The following is a 20170-nucleotide window of genomic DNA, read 5'->3' on the forward strand; positions in this document are numbered from 1 at the left end:
GCTTAAATTGTATTTCTAAGTGGGCAACTCAGAATTCCTTCACGGATAAGAGCTGGATGGAGCTTCACTAAGCTGTGCTAACCCTTATGTAGTGGATGGTCCCTGTGGAACAGCATGTGGTTATACACTACCTTAACCTATAACATAGGAGGCACAGGTTGACCTTGGAAGCAGGGAGCCATAGCTGGGTCTCTGACAGCCTTTTCATACTCTTTCTCTGAGAGGAGGATAGCCACAGTAGTAAACTCTGCTGTAAGATTACACTCAGCTTGATCTAATTTTGTAACAATGAGTTTTACCAAGGGTTAGTAACTATGTGTCTCCAGTAACACTTCCATAGACAGATGAGACTCAGTCAATGAAAATCACGCCCAAAATCATGGGCATGCAAAGTTCATTGTGGTATAAATTTACAAAAGTTCAATAAACATAACCCTTTAGACTGATCTAACATTTATCCTGAAAAGCTGAACCTGCTCACATATAATATTCTTAGAGTTTTCTTCACCGCAATCAACATTTTAGTAGCTGTCCTTATAAAGTGTTTTCTTAAATATCCCTATGTCATTTTGAATAGCATGAAAGAATAAATAGCTTTAGCTCTGAATGCTTTGGGTCCAACGTTATTTGTAGCAACAACATTAGTAATACCACTTATTTTTATTGTTATTAATGTGAATAATATGCTACTATTTTGTAATCAGAGAGAATAATACTGTAATATTGAAGAAGTGCAACTTGCTTTCAATCAATGCTAGCCTTCAAACAGCAAGATCAGCACTGTGGGTACCCTTCAGGTCATATAGCTTGCTTCCTTATTAATTTGTGGGAGTTTTATTTGTTAGTTGCATGATGATCCCTATCTTTTAAATTTAGAAGTTACATGGCTGTTTTGATGATATTTTGAAAGTAAAGAAGTCAAGTTTTTAAGTGGGCACAGTATGGAAAATGTCATGATTTTCGGCCCTCCATTTTTCAGAGACATCCTTTGGTATGCCTTCTCCCTCCTAAACCTCCAAGAGGCATCCCCACAGTAGGACTATCATCAACCCAACAAGCTCTTTAGAGAACTTGTTTTCTAGCATCCCAGCTGCTTAAGTGTACAGCATGAAGTCTACTTCTAGCAGAGAGCTAGTAAGACTTGCTGCTGATGGAGTTCAAGTTAAGGAGACTGCATCTCAGGAAAGGATGAAACTCAGTCCAAGGCATTAGGTTTTCCTATTCACCGGGTGGAGAGGACTTGTTCCCAGTTTTCCTGCCTGTGGATGAAGAAGGCATTAACGTTCTTCTTGAGTACTCAGGAAAAGACAAGCCAGTAACAGATGAATACCTTTGAGTAGATGGAGAACGCCAATGCTATCCCTAAGAACTGCTTTTAACATTAGGAGTGAGTGAGATACAGTGTTTTGGAAGAAGGAATAATCTCTTGAGCAGAGGGAGAATCTGAGACAAAATGGGCATTACATAATAACAGTTTTCCCTGGCCTGACCTGGGTGATCAGAGGTTTCTGTGAATCATTAAGCCCAGTTAATGCACCTTCAGGAAATTCACTTTCACATAAAATTCCCAAACCAAACAGAAGAATTGTTTCTAATAGAGCAATAAATAAATATCTGCCTTTTAAAAGACCATAACCATACAGCTCACATTTTCACATAGCTCTGAGTGTCTGAGACTGTCAATACAGCTTGCACAACTTAAGGTGCCTGAGAGAAAGAGGTGGTTCATTATAGTAACGTTCAAAGGAAAGTACACTACTCATTTTTCAGATGACTATTCAAGTGATACCTTGGAATCCCACAGTGCTTTTACCTTGGTATTTTCAAATGCAGATTTATCACATTTTGAGCTGCCAAGCCTGCAAGGTTAGCCCTGACCTGGAAAGCTTAAGTTTCTTCTTCCATCATCATATTCAGACGACCATATTCCTGCCTTAGATTTGTCAAGTTACCATTATCTCATATGACAGATAGCGAGGGATTCAGCCTCAAAAAATATCTTTATGAATGGGCCTGTTGCAGAACAACTGTAAAAAGTTGAGCTCATTCTCACATAACACATACTGTGTGGTGTGTCACTTTGGTGTATGGTGAAAATTTACTTTCTCTGTTAACACCTACAGATCTTACCCTGAGGAAATCTGCCCAGATCAAGACAACCTCCATATAGGCAATTTTAACATAGAACTATGTTTTGAAGACTGTGCCAACTTAGAGCCCTGTCCTCAGTTATATGAAAAGCAAACATTTTTTGATTGTTAACCCAAATGGGACGTGAGCTCTGGAAGCTCTGTCACAATGCCTGTCTTCAGATATAGTCTTCGTAGCTTCCCAAGAAAAGGCTGGAATAACCGCTAGTGACTAAATGTAGGTGCTCACTGCTGCTGTGGAGGAGCCCATTGCCCCTTCTTTCTTGACAATAAAAGGAAACCAAGTGTGAGTTCCCTCCCTGTTGTTACAGTTAGCCTTTCTAAATATCCCCCAAGTTTTATACAGTCCTTAGAGAAGGCATATAAAAGTGATCTATGAGCATCACTCTTTATCTTATATGGCTATAAAGAATACCTCCTGTTCACCCCAGCTAGAAAATGATGTGTTCTATTTACTTGCTATTGAATTACCTTCTAGAATGATGCAAAAACATTAGCAGGTTACTGAAAGCCTTAAATCATTGTCTCATTAGAATTTGCCATAAAAATAATACAAACTCTTTCTTTAAGTGCATTAATTTTTGCACTATTATCTATTCTACTGCTTAAAACAATATTTTATAAAGAAGTTTTCTAGTTCATAGACCAAGAAGCTATAAATAAACATCCTCACCCAACAATCAGATAAGACAATCTAGATAGCTACACAGATCTAATTTTCCTTATAAAACTATTATGCAATATTACAAAAAAAGAATTTTTATTAGTTTTCATGTCCTTAGATTTCTATTGATTAATTTAGTAACCTTGAGAACATGGTGTTGGCAATTGCTTTCATGAAAAGAGACATGGGAATGGAAGGAGTTTTACGTAATTTTTTTTTTTTTAAACTGCTTTGCAAAATCTTTGCACAACAAACCTCACCAATATGTAAACAGGGCTCTAGCTACTCTGTTTGTCCACAGCTAGAGCTACAGATGAACACAGTGTAGTTGTGTGATGACAGGAACAGCTGACTCATTAGTAGAGAGCAGTGAAAGGTAATTAACCCTGGGAAAAGTACAGCTGCCATGCGAGCTGTTCCTTTCTGTAGGATCTGATTAGAAATTAGTGTTAAACCACTGATTCTTTAAAAAAATGTCATTGATAATTCACTTTCTCTCTCAGGTGTGGCCCCTAAAAGGCGCCTAGGATAGAACTAGTGTACAAAAGGTCTATCTAAAAAGGCCTTTTCTGAGAGAAGTACACACCTGTTTGGCTGCTTCTGGACTTTTCTTGCCCATGAATATTGTCCCAGCTTTGAATGTTTTGAGGACACCCTCCAAGTCTATGGGCAGCACAGAGAATGCATTGTCAAAATGATTTAAGGTAGAACACTGTTGGTTGCCATAATGGTGCCTTTAGTGAGGCTGATTATTTAAAAGTCACAGCTACCACTTCTTGTATCAGGACATAGTTCTGATGCAAAATGATGCAGACCTCTTCAAAAGATAATAGAAATCTGTCTTCTGGAGTAGGTGAACACAACATATGAAAAAAGGATCCTGCCCTGAGCACAAAAGCCACCCCCCAGCCCATCCCTTTTCCTGCACGCATCTTGGCATTTAAGGTGTCAACAGATGAGGCAGAACCCATGATTTAATGTGACATCCAAACAACAAGCCAGTCTATTACATATATATTCAGACACCTGATACAGGCCTACTTATCAAGAATGACATAACCATCAACAAAAATAACAAAATTTCATTAATGTGCTATTGGAATTTCTGAACTGCTGTTTATTATTTAGAGCTGTCATATCCAAAATAGTTTTTAATCATCTTTGTAAGTTCTTCTGGCCAGGAGTGTATCTTTGTACACCTGTGTGATTAATAGCAATGGTATGTGAGTGCTTTTACATGCAAATAATATGTATTATTGAGATCCACAAGAGTGTTCTAGTTGTTTTCAATGGAGCCAGGCTTAAACTAAGGACTCTGAAGGCTAACTGTGTTTAAAGTGGTAATATTTGTAAAGCATGTCTCCATAGGATGATATTTTTTCATCTTGTTCAAGTCAAGTTTGCTGCAATAGGATGAATAATGGGCTACTACTATTTACCAATAGAAAATAATATTTCAAAGATACATTTCTGTAGTGTTATTTTTAACTCGGTATTGTTTAGGGGTACAATGGGCTATCTTCTTACCAGACATCTAATATGTTCACATTGAAAGAAACTTTTCTCTTTCAGTTTCTTTTAAATTAAATACAGTAATTGCTGGGTATAGTATTAAACTTAATGTTACCACAAACATATATATATAAATATGCACATAAATTTATATATATACACGTGTGTGTATATATATATATATATATATACACCTTACTGACACTTTGAACATTGACAACAAAACCATTCAAAGCAAAATAGTTAAAGATATCTCCTAGTACAATATTTCTCTTTAGAGGAAAACAAACAAAACAGATTTTTAAGATAAAGACTTGACATGCCAACAGTACAGTTGTTACCTCTGTAACAACTGTAAATACCTCTGGATTGCCTAATATGTTAAGAAAGAAGAGAACAGAAATGTGTTTTAAATTATTTTGCCATTCATCATGCATAACTTAGTACCCGTTCTTCTCAGAATTGTCCTTTTTTATTTGTTTGGCTGGTTTTTTTAAGTAAAAAAAACCAAACAAAAACTTGAAGAGAAAAAGAAAACATTTTTTTCCCTTGGAAATACCAAGTAATAACATACTCTTGAAGTATCAAGTTGAGTTTCAGAGGAAGTGAAAGAATGAGCAGGCTATTAAATTGATGAACGCATGAGGATGAAAGTAATATTCACTACGTTAAAGCATGGTTAGATATGCACAAAAGCACTTCACAGCACTCTACATCGTTATCCCCATTTAGATGAAAGGTGAAGAGACTTGCTGAAGGTCACAGAATAAATCAGTGGCAGAGGCAGGAAGATTGTTCCAGAATCCCTTTTTTTCCCAATTATTTGCTCAATCATGTTGCCTTCTGCTTATGTCTGTGACAGAAGACAGGTGTCATTTTAGGAAATAACCTTCACCCACTCTAAAGGCTCTGAAAAGAGAATTTAAACCACCATCCCTGGTGCCACTGACCTCTTAACATAACTTTGAACAGACTGAACACCCTTTTTCTTGCTCCAATCACTTGACCCAAACATTTGCTGAGTGAAACCTTTCCAGATAAGAAGTCTGACCCAGTGAACGCGCATATTTTGATATCTGACAAATATGTCTCTTTTTTTTTTTTTGTATATTCTTTACTATTTTGATTTTTAAGGTCGTATTTTTGTTCTTGGTTTGTTTTTTCCTGTGCTCTTCAGCATGTTCCCAGGATCTTCAGGGCAATGCAGTGGTGCAAGCAAGCCCCATTATCTTTAGCAGTTAGGGTCATTACAAGTCTTTTAGATGGTGGCAGACTGTACTTCACATGGCCCTCTTGAAGTTAATGAACATATGTGATTTGCATGTTGAGGGAAGGCACACTTCTTCCCTTTGTGAGACTTTCCCTTTCATGGGACATGTCTGTCATGCTTAATGAAGAGAGCTTGTTGTTCAGAAAGCGGAGGATGAATGTATAGGATAGCAGAATAGTAGTTATATTCCTTTTATAAAAACAGTTCGTATTTTTAGGTTCATTGTTCCTTTTGACTCCATGTCGGAGAATGTTCAATGAGCTAATTAGCCATGGGTTTTGTCCAGCATAAGTGTGATGTCCTAATTCTGGCTATTAAATCAGTCCCAAAAATTTTGGCTGGAATAGTCAGAAATCACAGGCAAGGAATAGAGTAACCTAGATTAAGCCTGTAAGTATTTGAGGGATGACCACTTTTGCTGGACCTAATCAACTCCAGCACTTCTGTAGAGGTTCAGTGCACCCATAACAGCACCCCCATAAAATTGACCTTCAAACCCATAGATTCCTAACTATTTCGCTAGTACAAGGACTATAACAGTGGTGGCTGAACAGCAGGCATGTAGCAATACTAGAGCAGGACCAGAATCTTCCTGATGTTGAAGGAGGCCATAACAGAATAATTAAACCGACAGAATTTCTCTGCTTTTAGTTATACTGATCTGTAAACTCAGGCATCTCCCACTGGCCTCAATCCTGCAACTATTAAGCACCCCTTCGATGAGCAGAGCATGGTCATCTTTTGATGAAGTCAGTAGCAGTCCCCCCACACAGTACCTCACAACAGAGATGACTCCATGCAGGAAAAGTCATGCAGGCTGAAAAAGAGTAAACATGTTTTAAAAGAAAACAAACCCTGTGTTCCAGATTCAATGACGCATGCTCTTTGAACTTTCTTTTAAAATTGCTCTGAAATCATAAGGTTGTTATGGTGTGGTTTTACTCAAAATAATGCATATTATTGTAACACAAGCCTTGAAGTTAAGTGGCTACTTTAATGAAACATAGTTACCATAGTTACGGCAGGAGAACAGAGAACAACTTTTAGTTCTTTTGAAGCTATGAATTAGTTTAAAAAGAGGAAAAGGAATAAACAAGCATGCAGAAGTTTATTATTCAGTGTTTCATGCCTGATCAACTCTAAAAAAGAAAAACTCTCCCTAGACTAGAGCATTAACATTTTCCAGCTGAAATCTATAATTGCCCATCAACAAACACAAAATTACATTTCAGCTCTTCAGTATGTCTGTTTCCATGTTTTTTTCCTGAGTCAGAGAAGAAACAGATTTTTCCAAAATTCTGCTTTCAGCGTTTTGTTAATAACTGACATTTTATGGCATCTTGGTTGCTAAAAAAAATAATCTCCTAAAGGCAATAATACATTGCTAAACACAACTCATGAAATCTATGGTCTAGCTCTATTATTCATTATAAATACTATCTTAAGGCTGATGAGAGGGAAATGAGAATTTATCATAGTGAAGATGTCTTCTAGGACCAGCTTCATTGTTTTTCAGTTTAGCATTGAGATGTGCTCTATCCCTGAAGTGTTAATGGAGGTCACTGCTGTTGCTCTCCTTTACTGTGTCAAAGCGAAGGAGTTCCTACATAGTTGACTATTGAGAAACAAAATTATGTTCTTTCCAGTATATCACCTTCAGCTTATGAGCCTCTAGAGCAGCAGTGATTAACAGGACTTTTACAAAGTTTCTGTGTAGTTACAAGGACAGCTTCAATCTTCTGTCATTTTTTTGCATTAGCTATGATTATGCTTTTACCACCAAAATGCATTTATTTTAAAGGTAACAATACAGACTCAGAGAATAGCTTATGTTTCATCTATATTTATCAGCACTCACTGTACATTTGTGTCTTCATTACCAGGAAATATTAAGGGACATTGTGCCATCTATTCCTGTTTACAGTTTATTATGCAGAGATAGGAAACACTTAGCATGTAAAATGAATGTAGAAATTATTCCTGGATAGAAACACGGACATTTCCCACTCGTTGGCTCTTTCTCCTCCATCACCGGATCAGAGTGTAATTGTCAGTAATCAGGCCTGCTTGCTGCTGATAAAACCACTCTGAATGCTAGCAGCCTTCTTTGTGTGATGACTCAATTATTCCAGAAGTGCCTCATCAAATCTGCCCCATCAGCTGGGCTAATAAATAAGGAGAAGAAACTGGCCCCCCAAAGCAAATTATAAATCCATTTGCATTAACCATTTCGCTGGTCCATGATCTAGGCAGAAATAAGCATGGCAGATTGTGTTAAGCTTATTTGAATATGTTTATAATGTTTACAGCATGCAACCTTTTTTTTTTTTTTTTTTTTTTTTTTCCACAAGGTGTTGGAATTATCGGTCATGAATAGCATCTAAATGCAGTTATGTTAATTACAGCAAAGCCTCAGGCATCTTTGAGGGATAGTTTGTTGCTTAAATCAGGTGAAAGTTAAACCCTTCTGGTAAGCGAAATACGATCTTGCACATTGCATTGGAATTACTGCCCTGTTTAAAAGAGAGAATGAGTGCAAGGGATGTGTTTTTACAGGTAGTGGAAGGACAACTGTCTGTTACTAGGCTGTCTTGCACTGGTAACATGACCTTCTGTTCATCTCAGGGTAGAACTAAGGTAAAGTTCAGACTTATAGTTGAAAAAGAAAATGCAATAGTTGAAGCAGCAATAATTCCATTCCACATGTACCCTGCACTTAATAAAACAAGTGCAAAGAGGAGTGCTCTGCCCCAAGGAAATTCCTTTCTGAAGCTCAAATGTTATAAAAATCATGTTTGCAAGTAGACTCCTTCAGATTTCCAAGTCTGCCCATGTGTACTACAGTGAGGGTGTTTAAGTGAAGCATTAGAAGGCCAAATGAAATTCATTTATTTACTCATGTGTTGAATATTACACACGCACTTAAGGATCTCACTGAGATGACCCATAAATTTGTGCAGAACTTAATGTGTAAAGTTACGTACTTCAGCCCGTGCAGGATAAAGATCTGTCTGCAGTCAAGAGCTCAATATATTTTCATTCATATGTAATAGCATCTTTTGCTTTCACATATTTCTTTCTCAAATACTAAATATGTTGTGTTATTTTATCTTGAGAAAGAGAAATCACTGTCACTGTAGAAACACAAAAAATATTCAGGGATCATAATGGTGAGCACATTGGATTTTATTTCCTTAGCTATTACTTCCATTCTGAGCTAACAAATCGCAAACTGTTGTGGTTATTCATTTTTATATTTGCAATATATCAACTAGTGGTGTGGTAAATGAGAGAAAATCAAATTCATCTGCGGGAAATTATATCCATTATGCTCAAAAAAAGTTTTTGGGGTCTTTTACAGGTGTAGCGCAGCTTTGTGTACTGCAATTCTGACAGAGAAAAGAACATCAAACTTCTGGTGAGATAATTTTTGACTGTAGAATAAGTCTTTCTTCATTATTAAATCTTCAGGTACTCTAGTAATATGAGCTGAAGGAGTGGACTTTTACTCATAGACAATGGGTCAACAAGAATGGTTGCTTGAAGGAATTTGTCACACACATCTGATCTTGAGGATCAGGGCCCAAATGGTGATTCACATCAGCATCCTAGTATGACTCATGAATCTCAGTAGGATGGCACTTCAGAGTCAGTACAAAATCATGTTGCACTGGAAATGGCTATAAAACAAAGAATAAATTGCAAAGATTCCAGGTGACTTCACTGAACCATTACACTGACAACTCAAGCAACTCATTTATTCCATCTTTGTGAGTTTATAAAGTTTATTATTCTAGTTGAATTGAGGTGCTGGTTGAAAAGGATGAAGGTTTTCTTTATAGGCAGGCAATCTTTACCTTCAGGATTAAAAAATTCTGTTCAGACATATAGGGAGTTGAAGTGTAGGCATAATTTGCCATCAAGAATCCTTTTGAATTCTTTACTAAAAGAGACAAATAAGTTAATGGAATCGACTAATAGATTGGGTCAAATGAAGATACATGTGGAATTAAGGGACGTGATCCCACCAAAGAACTTTGGTTGACAAATAAATTAGTTCTATACTATTTTCATTTACAATTATCTTATCCTCAGCGTCACCAATAACCTAGATAGATGTTCTTTATGGGCTCTTGTGTCTGAGATCTTAAGTTTTCCATTTGGCACTGCAGAATTTTATCTGCGTTTATTGCAATGCCTCAATATTTGGCCCATGATTAATTTTATAATTCATAATATATAATAAAGAGTTTCTCAATAACATATTGTATAAGATCTTGATGTTACTGTGAAATCAGCAGTAACTCTTGTTTGTTACCTGCAGATCCCAGCACTTTGAAACGTCTGTTGCTTCTTGGAGTGTGGACAGTGGTGACGCATAATTTACATTCCATTAGGGGTATGTCACATCCCATGACACAGCATAATCCTACACTCCCTGTTTATAACATGACAAATGCATGACATTGTATTAGACTTTTTATGAAACACCGTATCTTCAAATGTGGGTACTCACCCACGAATCAGCTGTATGGCAGCCAGTATCCTGTTATGTGAAAGAAATAGAAAACAGCACATTTATACTTGCTAGCCAGTAACTTCTGTAGTGATTAAATGCAGAAGAGGGGTTCAGGTTTTGTGCTTTATGTAAAAGTTTTGCTTTTGTCCTACTAAAGCACACTCTGCTTTGCAAAGATAGCTGATGATGTCACATGCAAGGCAGATGGGAGTAAAATAGCAAATGGCACTGTTGCATGTAGTTTTACAGTACAATTTTAAAACCTGCCTCCCAGCCCCAATCCAGCCCAGACTCCTATTCTTAAAAGAAGAATTTTCAGTGTATTAGCTTATTATGTAAAGTTAAATGTGAAAAGTTTTGTAGATTTTCCCGTCCTTTGTGCACTTTTTCAAGTGGATCTCAGCTGTGCTGTCTTAACTCTTGGTCCCTTAGGATGAGAGAGACAGCAGATGGGGTTAGGGCAGAGGGCTGATGCTTCTGACAGCAAACGGCCTGGTTGTTGAGTGGAAGCTGTGAGCGTCAGGAAGCTCCTTTTCCCCAGAGAACCAACTAACCACTGAAGAAAGTTGAAAATGAGCCCTTTGAGAAACGCTATTAAAAGTAGTAAAAAATTGCAATTGTGCAGATGATGTGCTGCTGTGTGGTTATTCGGATGCTAATGAGTTTGACATTAGGGAACTCAAAGGGTTTACAGCTACTCCCTTATGTGATTTAGTTCTTTATTGGCAATCTTTGAGAAAATAAATGAAAAATATATTGCTAATAAATACATAACATGATAGGATTTTAGACAAAAAGCTGCTAAGTTTTAGGCTTTTGAAAGAGCTTTGTTCACCATTGTAGCTATTCTCAGAGATCTTTTGTTTTAGGTTAGTGTGTTCTGAACAAAGAGGAAGAGGCAGGTAGAAAGCTTTAAGACTCCTTTTGTTTTTTTTCATGGATGTTGAAATAGCATAACAGGGAAAGAGGCCTTTGAGGATAAACAACATCTTTTTCCAGCAATATATTGTCTAGAAAACTGCTTAAAAAATCTTTTCTGTATTGGACTGTTTTGTTCTGGGTTTTCTCCCTTCCTTATCATCTTGCATCTGCTTTCTATTTTTCTATTTGCTAAAACTGTATTTATTTTAATTAAAAGTTATTGATGGGATGCAACTAATATTCTATCTATTGGGACTCAAGCAGAAATTAGTCACTCAATAAACTTTAGCTTCCCTGAGAATCCGTTAGAATAAGCCTTTCCAATTTCAGAATTGTAACGTTACAAATTTTACTGATAAAACTTCATATGATATCATTAAATGAATAGTTAAATTTTGACCTTCAAGTTCCAGAAGTTTTTCTGCAAACTTTGTCATAATTGGAATACATTGAAATAATAGAGCTATTTTACTAAATACACTGAATACTATTTGAAAAGGACTCTGAAATCACAAGTCATAGTAAAAGTTTTATATTTTGGTCACTAGTGGCAGAAGTGATATTAAAATAAAACCTGTCCATAATAACTGCTCACAAACAGATTTTCCTAGGTTGCATGTACTTACAACTTTAAGTGTTTGAAGGGTTGGGGTATTCATTATTTCTGAATACAAGGCCCTCAGTATTGTAGACTCAGACATAAACTTCTGCAGCTCTTCTTCCCTTGCTGCTACCGTTGATTTAGCAGGAGTTTTCCCACAGAAAGGAATAAAAAATTGAGCATGGAGAAATGTCAAGGATTTCCTTCATTTCTTATGATGGGACTATCAGTCTGCCAAACTTCAAATTCTGATATTCAAAATAAAATTTTAAAACAAAAACAAAAAAACCATCCAGAGGCATTTTTGCTATTATTAAAATATTTTTAAATGCTTCTCATTTATTTCACATCATGTATTGAACTGTCCTACTCAGTCAAAGTGTGCAGTAACTGATGCAGTAAAAACATTGAGTAAGGATTTTTACATACAGGAACTGTGTCTGTGCAGGAAGAAAAACTTTTCTTAGAGCAGGTCTATTTCATAAGCTATCAGAAAGGGCATTAACAATATAAATAAAATACCATTAACAGAAGAAAAATTATTATTCTTTCTGCCTTTTAGAAGCATCATTGGTGCCTCTATACCACATCTTTGAAAAACCACACAAGAAAACAGTTCACCCGGATTATTTGCCCATTTGATTTAAATAGTGTGCTGTTTCATCTACGTTTACTTAGTATAGCTGTTTTTTGGTTTTCTTCTGTTGGTTTTTTTTTCAGAGAATGAATTTCAGGATTATCTGTTAAATCAGGCCAGGCATCTTGTGCTGAGTGACGAATTTGGCCCTTTGGAATCTGCACATATTTTCACCTGGAAACACGCAAAGGTGGGATAACTTATTTACAAAAATGAATTTGAGCCAAAATCTATCTATTAGTAGTATAATACTATGTGGTTTCATGTGTAGTGTCATGTACACTAGGACTTTTTCTCGCATAGCATCTGTTATTTTGGGAACAGCAGTCTTAAACAGTCAGGTATAACAATATTGAACAACTGAAAAAGATGTAAATCTTTGTAAATACCTAGAAATTCTAGGGTTTAATTTTCAGAACTATAATCTGTTAGCACTACATACTGACTTGAACACAACTATCTTTAAATCTATATGACTCCAGAAGTGAGCATGTATTACATAATGCACTTAAATTTAATCTGTGAAGGATAGTTTATTTGTGAAATTTTTTGGATGATGCCTATTGAGGTTTTTAAACTATATATCAGTTGGGTGGGATAAAAACTTTGGTGTATTTGTAAAAGATCACAAGGTGTCAAATAATTTCTTTCTTTTTGAATATTGACACTTTCTTTAATCGAAAAAATTATACTTAGCAGCTCAGAAAGTAGTGACAAGACATTGAACTACATCGAAAATAAAAATACAGGAAAAAAAGCCTTCAGAAAGTGGGATCACACATCAGCTTGTGTTGAGCTGCATTTCAGCATGGTAGACTATATATTTTTTCTCTAAATTTAAAAAGCTAGCAGTTGCCCCTTAATTTCATGAAGCTGTGACTCTGCCCTCTAAAGCCTTGGTAAAGCAGACTAATAGAAATACTTGGCACACGCTGGTTACCTAAGGGAATAATAGAACTATTTGCTGTAGTCGTTTGGCAAAAGGACATAAACATATGGCTTTGGTTTATATTCAGCACTGCCAGTTGTGCAAAGTTGCATGGATGAAGTATACAACAGCAGTGACAACTCAGAAATCAGAAGTGAGAATCAAAATAAATCATCCTCATTACAAAGCTATTCAAGCTTGCCTCTGATTTAAGGTTTATTTTGTCTCTGCATATTTTCAAGTAGTGACTTCAATATAAAAAACAGCTACTTCTCAAAAATATATATAGCATTCAACAACACTATAAAATGGTAAATTGTTGGTGATTTATATGTGTTAGAAACATGCTTTAAAGTTTGTATCCAGTAGATATACTTAGTTATTTTAATTCCTGAGAAATTAATATATCTGAAACAATTATTTTCATGTTATTTAACTTTCTCAGAGAGAGATCAGGAATAGCATTGTATAAACTAACTCAAAACTTTCAAAAATTAGGTGATTCGGTTAAGAATAATGAAAATCACGAAACAAGGCATATTTTTAGTAATAGTCTTTAAGAACAACTACTTTGTAAATATTTTTTCTCCTTTCTGGCCAGGAACATGTTATTTAAAAAAAAAAAAAAAAAAACAACCAAAAAAAAAACCCAAAAAAAACCCACCACAGCAAGAAACTTTAACACCAGTACAACAAAGTTCCTAAAATAATTTTCTTTGGATTTTGGATTTGTTTACTGCAAGTCATCAGAGTATATAAGCTTTATCTAGAATTTGCTATATGTGTACTTTGCATTTCTTTCTCTCACCATACTTCTCACTGTCTGTCTGCCTTTAATACTTCATATTTAAAAAAGCTATCATAGAGTAACAGAAAGATGCAATCAGCACACATATATGCACAAACAGTGATATATACTTCAGCACAAGCTATAAAAATATTTTTGCTCTCAGATTTATTTTTAAGAATCTTTTTATACAGAAAAACATGATTCTCTTTTTATGTGTTGGATTTTTATATGAGTTATTGAAAATAAACATTAAAATATGAGTACCAATGCACTGAAAATCTTGCTCTGAGGTAATTATTGTAGGGAGAGGCACACACTGTGTCGTGTCACCTCGGGGCACAGTACAGCACAGATGTGTTTGTAGTGCTTAGCAGTGTCTGACTTCAACTCTGAAGTTTGTAGCTTGTGTTTGAGACTTGAGGATGGATTTGTGTGTCTTAAAAATCATCAAGGTGCTTGGAGGTTTTTTTCTGTCTAAGTTTTGTGACAGATGTAGCTGTTACCTCTGTATAAAGTAGTTTAAAAATTAAAAATAGTAGAGAAAAGCTATTAATTTCTTTTTTTCAGACTTCTCAAAATCAGTTAAGGTTTGTCCTAGAGAATTTGTTTGCCAAATTTAATTTTGAAAATCAAAGGTAACTTTTAGTTGGAAAATCACAGCAAAATGTCCACTTTTATACTCCTTACCTCTAGATAAACTGGTGATTTCTTTTCCTCTAGCTAGTTACACAAAAGGAAACAGACTGCCACTCCAGCAGTGTGAAACCACTATGGGAAAATCGTGCTTGTACAAAGATCACAATAAAATTTAGAAAGTGCATAGCTCTTCCATTAGCTCTTTCCAGGAGGTGTATTTCACTTTTACCTGTGTCAGTATAATGTCTTCCCCAAGTCATAGTTGATTTCACAGTAATATACTTTAAAATTCTCTTACCAAGATAGTAGTATCAATTTAGCTTTTGAAATTCAGAATTAAAAATGTACAAGTAAACTGAAATAGTAGTTATTGTTGTTATTATTATTGCTATTATTATAATTTATTGCACATGGCCTATTTTCAGCTGTTAGTCATATTCTTGGATCCCATTATAATATCAGTACATGCACATGTGCACAGATAGACTCCAGGCACACAAAAAAAACAAACTCAGAGCCAAATCCTGATTCTCTCACTCAGGGAAGTATTTCCAGGTGCTGCTCTTGAGTCCGCTGGCTGTAGTGGGATGCTACAAACAGAAGTAACATTTGGTTTCTGCAGCCAGGAACTCTGGAATTGTTTGCTCAGAAAGTATGATTGCTGCTATTCCACTAGTTAATTCACTGGGAGAAACATGAATACCATGTAGCAGTCATATAGCAGGTTACTCCAGTTTCAGCCAAGCAGGATTTGTGGTATCGTTGGTGACTCCAGTCAGTTTTCTGAGATCTAATTATTGACTTACCCTTAAGTCTCAACCAATATTGAAGGAAAGGTGGGGAAGAATCAAACTGAAATTCACAAAGTCAAACAGAAAGCATTCATAAACTTAGGAAGATTTGTTGGAATATGCTTTCAGAAAATAATAGTGTCAACATCATCAGTAAATTTCCAAATCACAGAAATAGGGCATAACTGAATGAATTCTAAGGCAAGCATTTTTTATTTTTTTTTTACCCTGCTTGCCTAACGACTGGGGACTGCATAGATGCTACCCCTTTATCGCTGTGTTTCTGACTGTGTATCTGTCACTAATTCCTTTTGAGTCCATTAGCTACTTTCAACTAATTTTGAAAAGAAAATGTTTAGATGGGTTTTAAACCCATCAAATCCTAGAATCTAGTTATAAGACACAAAGATAAAGTGGAATTAATTCCACTGTTTCCTTGTTATTATTTTTGTGAAGCTTGCCCTTAAAAAAATATGGGACTATAACTCCCAATAAAATTTTTCTGGCAAGAACTTAGATATTATCCTGATGGTCCTGACGGCTAAAAAAATTAGTAATGAGACATTGTGTGAGGATGTTATACAGCCATGACCATTCTATTTATCCCTTATGGCTCCTTGTCTCAAGACAACATACGTACTAGAAGGGAGGGCTAACCATCCCCGGCTTTGAGAGCATGAAGAACCTTCCAGAATCCAACCAGTCTTCACAGTACATAGCAGTAATAAGATATGTCTCTCAAATTAACACCTTGATTACAATTACCTCTAAAAGCGTTGAATGGAATTTCTCACTTAGAGTTTAATTCTTTTGTTTTTCCATGGGTGATTTAAAAGTTTGAATACTTCTTGGTGAGCATCTGTGGCTGTAGTTTCATGTAAAGCAATCCTTATGTAGATAAACATCAGAAGTAAGAAACTTTGTTCACTTTTTTTCAGTAGCAAGGAGTCTCTGAAAGAACTATCAAAGCCCAAAGATACTACATTTAAAATTTGAGCAAGAGAGTGTGTCTTCAACACTTAAAAGATTTCGGTTTTATTCAGTTACTTATAATTTATAGGTTACATAATTTTCAGGTTAATGCATGGGTCTTTTTGTAAGTTAAGGGGTTTTTTAGGCAACACATACATGATAATTATTTTAATATGTGCTATACACCAGGCCAAATAGTCCTACAAATTTTAGGTTTGAGTTGATTAAACTTCTCTCATAGTTTCAAATTATTATAAGGAAAGAAAATCAATAGCAAAATCACCTGCATTGATTTTATTGTTGGTTTTCACTCATTGTGCAATTTTTAAATATTCATCAAAATGCAACGTGCTATTTAGACCAAAGTAACTGCTGTTCAGTAGAAGCAGTGGACACTTTTTGTTTCATAATTAAAAGAGCAGCACTGTGATTGGTGTGGGTTTTATTATGAAATGATGACAAAGGCGTACCAGTGGTTTTAATAGTTTTAGCTTACAGGAGCTGTTGTTAATTTTGTCTGTAGAGTTGCAGGTGAAATAATGCACAGTGGATAAATAGTCTATATTGGTTTAACTGAACATAATATATAGTGTGTTCTGGAGTTGTTTGTCTCAATAGACTATAGTAATCAAAAGTAATGAACCTATTATGTGCAGGACCTTGGAGAGCATAGAATGGCAGTAAAAGTGTGGCACATAAAAGGTTTATTAAAGGAAATTAAAGTCCATCATTGCCACACCTGCTCCCCTATTATAAGTCTATGGCAGGTCAGTGCCTTCAATCACAACTCAGCATCAGAGAACAGAGCCATGTTTCCCATTACCATTGCAGTCACATTGCAAAAACTCGTTCTCCAGGTTTTAAGGATAGTAACAAGTAAAGGCTGCCATCGGCCTCACTATGTAAACACAAGCCACTTACGTTCCTTCCCTGCTAATAATGAACATCAGATGTAAATTTAAACAGAGAAAAGATATCATTGTCTGGCTTTGAGGTACATTTCACTCAATTTATACTTTCATTTTAGATATTGCTAACCTGTGTTCTAGAATTAGGCTTCTTCAAGTACATGAACACCCTTTTCAAATGCTTGTGTTCTCTCCTGCAAATAGGTATTTTGATTCCAGTAGCTGTATATAATGCGTAACCATATATAACAACAAATAGAAAAAAACCCCAGGAAATTAAAGAAATGCTTTCTCTCCCCTGGAAAGACTGACTTTACTTTTTCTTTCTCAGGTCAGCTTTGTTATATTCTGCAGTGTTCTTTCAGATAAGACCTTCAAAACATCTCAGTTATCTGAGTCATATAAAGCTAAAAATAAAGCATCCTCAGATCTTCAAACTCTATAAGTGGAAAAAGGTACAAACAGAGGTTCTTGCATATTCCCTCAATGGGGCAAATCAGTTCTGCTGATCCTCAGAAAGGAAGAGTGAAATAATAGGGAGGATCTTCTGCTGACATTTTTTTTTAATCTTGTGACCTTTTCCAGCAAAAGGTGCCAGGCATAGGCATCCACAGAATGGTATCTACCACATAGGCACCCACAGAATGCATCTACTATTGCCCAACACAGTTATATAACACTGATGTTGGTGTCTGAATTTGTTCCTGCATATTGATCTGCAGAAGCACATAGAATTTGCTTTGTCTAGAGTATGTTTGATTATCACCATTTTACAAACAGGGAAACTAAGATTCAAAGCAAAGATATTACCAGAGACTGAAGAAGAATTCCAGAGTACCTGATATTTTGCCTAGACAAGAAATCCTTCTGAGTGTCTTCCTTACATAAAAATTAAGAGCTGCTTTTCGAAAGAAGAGTTTGCCTCCCTGGACGTCATCAAAATTACACTGTTGTACAATCTGCTGTATGTCACTGCAGCTCTCCACACCAGTACATGAAATCTTAATCCCTCTGAATTTCAGGGGTTTGTAATAAAATCCATGGATTGAAAACCTGCCCCTACAATTATGGGTCTGGGCCAGATCCAAGACCAGAAGGTGCATATTTCCAGTGCTGGTTTAGATGTAGCCAAAAGTGTCATGAGAACAGCTGATCTTGAAAGGTCTCTTTTATTTCAGTTAGAAATCTTACAGCAACCACTGACTTTTGGAGGGTTGGTAGATTTTTTGGTTGTGGTTTTGTTTGGGTTTTTTTAATGTGAAATCCAAACTAGGACACTACCTTCTCCCAAAACCTCATACAAATCTGTAACTGTCTGTTTGACCAAAACTTCTGTGAGAAGTAGTTGAATAAGTGGTCAAGTACTTCAAAGCTGTACATGTGCAATTATGCACATTCAAGCAAGATTGTTTCACATTTAAGGATGAAGCTGTCAGAAATTCAGGTTCCAATGCAGCTATCAAGATATGCTTCAGTTACAATAATAATGCAGAGTGCCTCTGGGCACTGTGGCTTTCTGGGACCTTTTCTTCCAGGAGGTGGGTGCTGAAAGCAGCAGTCATACAGCATTGTTGTTTCTAACCTTATGTCTTCAGCTAACACCTGTAGACCTTGTCATTAAACCTTACAGAGTCACTCATAACCATCACTTTATTAAACAAATCTGTATCATTAAAGGTATCTCCTAGGTATTTACTAGATATTCACAGATGGCTTTTTATCTCTTTGACAAGATTAATAAGGCATGATTATTCTTCTTTCTATTACTGTCTAGCCTTTGGAAATGTGAAAAAAAAAAAAGCATTGGAGACTTTTTTTTCTCAATGACAAAAGGAATGAATTAAAGACTTTGTGTTAATATTACAGATGGATGCAGATGGGGAAAATAAAAAGCTGCGCACACGCTCAAAAGGAACCAAGGGTGAGTTAGCAAGCACGTTCCACGACCCTGTGCCCAGCACACCATGAAATATGATAGTTCCTGTGCATAGTCCCTAATGTGCAGTAAGAGAATGTGTAGCTTCCTTGGGGCTGCTTTTTTAATCAAGGCAGGACACAGACTGCTGGCATTAAGAGGCATGATGTTATTAGCTATGGTTTAAAGAAAAGCAGAAAAAAAAATCTACTGTATGCTATTTTCTTTGAGATATTTCTCAAAGAAAATAAAGGTTATGCTTTTTATTATGCAAACAAAGATTTTCCATAGGGAGTAGAACTAGACAATGTTGAATGGGTGCTTTCAAAGTAACGTACAAAACTTTTTCTCAGACAACTGAATGTTTTTCTGTCTATTGCCATTAATTATCTGTAAATTAGATGCATAAATGGGACAGAACTAAATTTACTTTAATCAAAAGGTGCAGGTGTATGTGACAGAGGAGAATCCTGTTCTTTTTTTTGAATACTGCTGCTCATGTTTTATTTTGTGAAGTTATGACATAGTTGTGTTTCCCAGCTATTCCTCTCTTTTTGTAAGGAACAGATGGAAATGCAGTACTGAGAGATAAACAGGCCCTTAATGATCTCAACATCTGGAAAAGATGATTGACTAGCAATACAGCCCTTCCAGGAAAATAACTTTTTATTTTAATTCATAACACTTTTTGTGACTATTGATAATGAGTGAAAAATGGAGATTTTGAAAAATAAATGTCAAACTTTTGGCTGCCCTGTGAACATTTTTGCTTACAACTGTTTTCAAAGGTACGAAGTACCCATTTTTCACTCTGATTTTAATGTGAATTGTACACTCTCAGTGTTGTGCAAAACAGGCTAATTTGATTCTTGTCACAACTTGGCAGTTCTGAATTGTTAGTGTCTTCAGCTTCAAGTTGTGGTCAGAATGGAAAATTGAAGTGTGGTTTGCCTTAG

At 35.9% G+C, this 20170-nt stretch overlaps 1 protein-coding gene across 8 annotated transcripts in view; it reads left to right on the plus strand.

Annotated features, from left to right (window-relative positions):
- Positions 1 to 20170, plus strand: part of ST18 (ST18 C2H2C-type zinc finger transcription factor) — a 170424-nt gene that overhangs the window by 81315 nt on the left and 68939 nt on the right. For 4 of the 8 annotated variants that reach the window (XM_074898964.1, XM_074898971.1, XM_074898965.1 and 1 more), the window contains 2 exons: positions 12358 to 12464; positions 19166 to 19220. In XM_074898964.1, the coding sequence (XP_074755065.1) occupies positions 19166 to 19220 (55 nt within the window). In that variant the 5' untranslated portion in view covers positions 12358 to 12464. Of the gene's footprint in view, positions 1 to 8967; positions 9015 to 9920; positions 9996 to 12357; positions 12465 to 19165; positions 19221 to 20170 lie in introns of those variants that run through there. The other 4 variants (XM_074898970.1, XM_074898969.1, XM_074898967.1 and 1 more) reach the window with 3 other exon arrangements.

The sequence above is a fragment of the Athene noctua genome, chromosome 2 (genome assembly GCF_965140245.1).
Source record: "Athene noctua chromosome 2, bAthNoc1.hap1.1, whole genome shotgun sequence".
NCBI classification, from domain to species: domain Eukaryota; kingdom Metazoa; phylum Chordata; class Aves; order Strigiformes; family Strigidae; genus Athene; species Athene noctua.